Genomic DNA, 5,983 nt, shown 5'->3' with positions numbered 1-5,983 from the left:
TACCACAAACAACTTACTTGTTTACAATTTCAAACCTTGTTTTATCTTCCATTCTTCAAATTGTTCATTTTCCAAGCTCATGTTTATATTATTTCTGTAATGTCAGCATGATTCAGCTTGTCGGGTGATTGCAAGATTAAAGAAAGAACTTGATGAAGCAAGGACAATGTTGTCAAGTTTAGAAAGACAAGCACTAATGCCAGCAACAACAACAGTCTCATCAAATGCTTATGCTATAAACAATGGGAAAAGAGGTTCTTGTTTTCTGTTCTTCATTTGAGAGGTATGTAATCTTTCTTGATTTTGTTCTTTTGTGACTTATATTTCTTTCAACTTTTTTGTTTTAACAGCTGCTACTAAGGATGATGAGTTTGGTCCTGATGGTAAGAAATTTCGCCCTGGAATTTCTTCCAGTATCATAACCGAATTAACAGACTGCAAGGCTGCACTTTCACAGCAAAGGAAGAAAAGACAGGTATCATGGATTCCGAAAGAACTGGAATTCAAGATTCCATTCCATGGCTTGTTTGATTTTTGCATTCCGACCCAATTGGAATTCAAGATTCCATTGTATGACATGTTTGTTTGCCAAATGGAAACAAGTTGACATTTTTAAAAACTGAAATATCATTTTTGCATTTTTTTTTTCAAGATTCCTCCCATATTGGTTCCATTGGATGCTATTGAGAGGTATACACAGCTCAACAGTTACCCTCTTCACAAAACAAACAAAGCTGGAATTTTATCTATTGACATCCATCAATCAAAGGTACATATTTTGTAATTCCAACTGCATTTCCACATTCATTCTTGATCTTTTTATTTTGGGTTTTTAAGAAAGATATGTTTTGCACATCTCAGGATCTTATTGCTACTGGTGGAGTTGATATGAATGCTGTAGTCTTTAATCGATCTTCAGGGGAAATTGTATCTACACTCAGTGGCCACTCCAAGAACATAACTTTTGGTGTCCCCTTAAGTACTGAATCGATAAAGTGTTTTGAATAGGTAATGATTTATGTTGATGTAAATATTGTTTTTATTTTTCATACCGAATGCACCGTCTCAGAACAAAAGACTATTTTACCCTCATGTTAAAAAAGTACAAGGGTAGGATTTGTCATGGGAAAACCCTATCAAATTTTGTTCAGATATATGTATTTATTTTGGGACCGTTTTTGTGATTGTTTTTCTCCCATAATGACATGTCCTGTAAAAAAATCATGTTATGTAAAAAACCATTCTCCGGTGTTGCCCTCCCTCATTGAGGTTGAGGGTTCAAGTCCCATCGTGGACATGGGTGGATTTAAGAAGTAGTTTAAAAGTAGGTTAGATTTGTCGTTTCAAAAAAAAATGTAAAAAACCATTTATGTAATCATTTTCTGCCACCGAGACTGTTTTGGAATGTATTTTTGACACATGGACCATTTTCTGGCAACTGCTATGATGGTTGGGACTGGAGTTGGGGCTTCTAAAGGTGTTCGTATAAAAGGAATGATAGCATTATAAAAGGCATATAAGGTCTGTTTTTTTTTTGAACACTTACATTTTAAAAACATCAAAACTTTTTCTGATTGTTTAGGACTAAATTATGCACAGGTCAATTGTATTATGTTACGTTATTTGAAGTTTATTATTAATATTTGATATTTTAAAAATATCCAGTTGAAATGCTATAAGAAACAACATTAAAATTTCAAATATGTTACGTTATTGTGTTAAATAATTAAGAATATGTTAAATTAAAAGCATCATGAATACCTTTTTAAAATTTCAATACAAAAGCATCATTGATTATATATTAGGCTAAATTGTACTTCATATATATTCAAACTAAAAATATGTACTTATACATATCGGTTTGAGACGCATCGCAACTAATGAGTTCAACGGCGAAGTCAATGAGAAGATATGGCCGGTAATTTTTTCTTTATATGAATAAAGTCGTTTGTATTTTTTTTATAATATGAAAATAAAAAATATATAATAGTTGCATCCTTCATCGGTTTTATAATATTTTAGAATAAAAAAAGTTTGATATTAATTGAACTGTGAGTTAATAAATAAAGTTAAGTGAGTTGAGGAATTTAATGGGTATATCTATACAAAAAGTAAAATGATCTGTTTTGAAAATGGTATTTTGGTATTTACTTTTTTTTAAACAAATCGTTAAACATAATATACAGTAAAATAATTTATTTTATTTTAACTATACACTTGAATATTAAAGAACACATTTTAAATTTAAGCAATCTCACAAAGTAATGTGTAGAGATGTTCCCATTCAAACTAAAGAGAAAGCAATTTCCAATTCAACTTAGTTTCTCTATGACAATCAATAAAGCTCAAGGACAAACAATCCCAAATGTAGGTGTTTATCTACCAAAATCGGTATTCTCACATGGCCAACTTTATGTGGCGTTGTCCAGAGGAATATCACGTATCAATACCAATGTATTAGTAAAGCCGGAAAAAACGTTTGATAATGATGGAATCTACACATCAAACGTTGTGTACAAAGAAGTTTTATGTGATTAACAATGTACAATCAACAACTTATTACTTTACAATTTCTTCAAATATGTATCTTAGATGCTCATTTGATATTTAATGCAGGGCTAGCAGATGAAACAACATGATTGTAGATTGATGTAGTTTATATATTGAACATGTTATAAATGTACAAAACTACATGATTGCAGATTGTTGTTATTTATATATTGTAAAATCAATATGAACTATTAGATGAAATTCCAAATGTAGACTCAACTTCTGTCGTATTGTATGACTATGCACCTAGCAATAAACTATTCGTTGAAATGAACTATTCTATACAAAATAGTCTACCAAAATGCCGCAATAAATATCTCACGTCTAAAGGAAACTAATCATCACTGATAAAACTATCTTCCAAAAGAAACTCTTTGCCGCCCGGCGCTTAGCGCGGGTAAACGGCTAGTAATGTATTATTATTATTATTTAATAAAAGTTAATGCTAATATATATATATATATATATATATATATATATATATATATATATGACAAAATTTCATAATTGGTCCATTTGGTTTGTAAAATATTGCACTTTGGAAATTTCCTTAAATAACGTCACGCCACTGGTCATGTGGTTTTAAAAATTGCATTAATGGTCTTTGTGATGTTAATTTTAACTTTTGACTAGCTAGGTTTTTGCTAAATGACCAAAATGTCCTTGGACCAAATCTAAAAATTGTGTATACGTCAAGGATATATTCTAAAAATTTGAATTTTTTTATAGATATAATTTATAAATATAAATTATATAAATATAAATTATATATATATATATATATATATATATATATATATATACACACACACACTTTATTTTTAATTTTTTTATCAACAATTTGAATTTTTTTTACCTTTAGTTTTCTATTTATTTTTTATAATTTTAGTTATTTATAGTTTTTCTAACGTTTGTCTTGATTTAGATTCAAGTAAACGAACTTCAATATGATAAACAATGTTGGAACCATTTTTTCTTTAATTTTTCTTATTTATGAATTACAGCGGTAATGTTTTTTTAATTAGGTTAAGGTTTACATTGATTTATATGTTATAAAATTAGGAAATTGACACTATAGCACAACCAAGTTTTTGCTTTGTCCTGGATTAGTCACTCAAGTTATTTTTTTGTGTAATTTGTCGCTCAACATTCAAATTACCTATCAATTACGCCATGTTGATCGATTTTAGTCGGCTGTCCGGTTACGAAGCTTACTTGGCAGTCTGACATGTGAGAGAAGTTAAAGCATTACGGTAGCTACTCATCCACGTCACAACCTGGTCATCACTTACCTAATAAATGATACCCTCATGTAGTACACTCTCGATTACATTATTTCCTTATCCGACCATTAGAGCAAAGCTTTTTGAGTTAAGAAATCACTCGATGGCTTCCTCATCCTCCTCCTCCACCTTCCTGATTGTGACTGTGACAAACCCTCATTGCAACGATCTTTGTGGCACATTGGAAATCCTGGAAGGAGGTTCTTTAACCGGCGAAATACTATGGTGAACTTCTGATATGCCCATATTTACTTCTATGTTCTTAATATTTTACTTAATCTAAGCTTTACTCAAGAAATTAGGGTTTCGAAAACCCTAATGTGTCTGATATAAACATGAACCTTGGCATTATTTGTCTGTTTACTTGATTAACAAACAAAGATTATTTGATTAACAACTATGTTTTGTGCTTGTTTAATTGATTAACAGACCTTGCTTATGAAATCAAACTTCTTTGAGTGGATAGATGAGGAGTTAAAATATGATTACTATAAATCACTGATTTACTCAATGAAGCAAAAGTTGGATAGTAAAGAGGACCAGTCTAAATTATGTAACTGCATGACTAAAGTGGTAGAGCTGGAATTTCTCCTATCAAACGAGAAGGCTGAGGTTGAGAGGCTGCAAAAGCTCCTGCATCGATCAAACAAGGTAACTAGTAGGTTGAAGCTTGTGATTGTGGTTCTTGTGGTGGATGTGCTTTTCCTTTGGATGTTATGGAAGTGGAGTTAGTCATTCGAGGGTGGGGGGTTTTTGTATATGTCTTTAGGTTTGGTTGATGATGAAAACTCGAACCTACTTTTGGGGGCATTGGTATATCACTAGTTGATAATAACAATTCCACCCAACTTTTGGGATCAATGTAGTAGTGTATACAGTTCATAGATCTTGCCAAGACTGAATGATAGGGACTTTTGTACTAGAAATTCATACTGTTGTAAAGTTTGTTGACATTATTATGATATTATAATGAAATGTTCCCTTATATTATTGTCATTTGGAAAGTGTGTGTGTATTAGATTCCTTGACCTTGTAAAACTACATTTTTTATGTTGTTTACAAGGAACTGAGTGCATTGCATGTGCAGTAATGGACCACATTACTTTAATAATAACATGGTACTAGAAATGTTGGATTATCCAGGAGTGGACCACTTTGTTTCCCTTTTTATGTGTAGGCATTTACCAATTAATAAAAAATGAGGACCACGTTGTTTTCGTCCATGTATATCATGCACATTTCAACATAATGTAACATATTACCCATTCATGTGCATGCATACAATAATAATGCAACCAACCTAGTATAATGCAATAATTAGTCAACCTACTTTCATACATTTTAAATTTAAACATAGCTTAGACAATTAAGTATCAATGGATCCAAATTAAAATAACATTACTAGACTGTCTTACCCCACTTCAAACATAACTTAAAACTACCAAGTAATCAAATTAAAATCAACATTACCATATTTAAACAAGATTACCAACACTATCTTACTCTATATCAAGAGCTTTTTTCCTTTGAGTTCCCTGGAGCATGCTCATCACACCTACTCCCACTCTCTTACCCAACTACAACTTTAAGATTCTCTCTGACTTTCTTTCCTGATATTCTTTAATAAGTCAGATATATGTGGTACTAGTGGGACCTCTTGAACTTGAACATTAGCACCATTGAGCTCTTGAAGTTGAACATTAGTATCATTTACCTCTTAAGCCTAAACATTACCACCATTAAGCTCTTGAACTTTTAAATTTCCAACATTATCCTCCTCAACTTGCACCTCATTAATCAAATCTTCAAGGTCAATAACATCATCATCTAATCCCTCTTCAAATTGCATCCCACCTACTCCATCTTCAGCTTGAACCTCAACTTGGACACCCTCGCGAACTTGGACATCCTCTTGAACCTGTGTTGTAATCACTTGCACCTCAAATGGAGTGACTTTAATTTCTTCATGTTCTTGACCTTCAGTTGCGGTTACCTAGATAGCAAGGTAAAATATTGTGATGTAATTCATGAGAACCTTAATTTAATGTAGAATACAATTAAAGTGTAACTAGTGTATTACATTAACATTTTGTTTCTTCCTTGTCTTCTTTACAATACGTTTTTGGGGTCTTCCCACAAAACAAGTAGCT

General features: G+C 31.6%; 1 protein-coding gene across 1 annotated transcript; it reads left to right on the top strand.

Moving 5' to 3' along the window:
* The first annotated feature begins 242 nt into the window (after positions 1-242).
* LOC145126663 (pre-mRNA-processing factor 19-like) lies at positions 243-1,008 on the top strand. The gene is made up of 4 exons (XM_079061987.1): positions 243-267; positions 351-475; positions 653-769; positions 862-1,008. The coding sequence occupies exons 1-4, from the start codon at positions 243-245 to the stop codon at positions 1,006-1,008; spliced, it is 414 nt and encodes a 137-aa protein (XP_078918113.1).
* The last annotated feature ends 4,975 nt before the right edge of the window (positions 1,009-5,983 follow it).

This window comes from Lactuca virosa, chromosome 7, assembly GCF_052849685.1.
Source record: "Lactuca virosa cultivar CGN04683 chromosome 7, Lactuca_virosa_CGN04683_v6, whole genome shotgun sequence".
NCBI classification, from domain to species: domain Eukaryota; kingdom Viridiplantae; phylum Streptophyta; class Magnoliopsida; order Asterales; family Asteraceae; genus Lactuca; species Lactuca virosa.
Note: the sequence above shows the minus strand (reverse complement) of the source record. Positions and strands in the feature narration are given on the sequence as shown.

Excerpts from the sequence above, each read along its gene's own strand:
- LOC145126663 (XM_079061987.1), top strand. The coding sequence starts at position 243 with ATGGGAAAAGAGGTTCTTGTTTTCT. Across the intron at positions 268-350 it reads AAAAGAGGTTCTTGTTTTCT|CTGCTACTAAGGATGATGAG; the intron begins GTTCTTCATTTG and ends TTGTTTTAACAG. Across the intron at positions 476-652 it reads AGCAAAGGAAGAAAAGACAG|ATTCCTCCCATATTGGTTCC; the intron begins GTATCATGGATT and ends TTTTTTTTCAAG.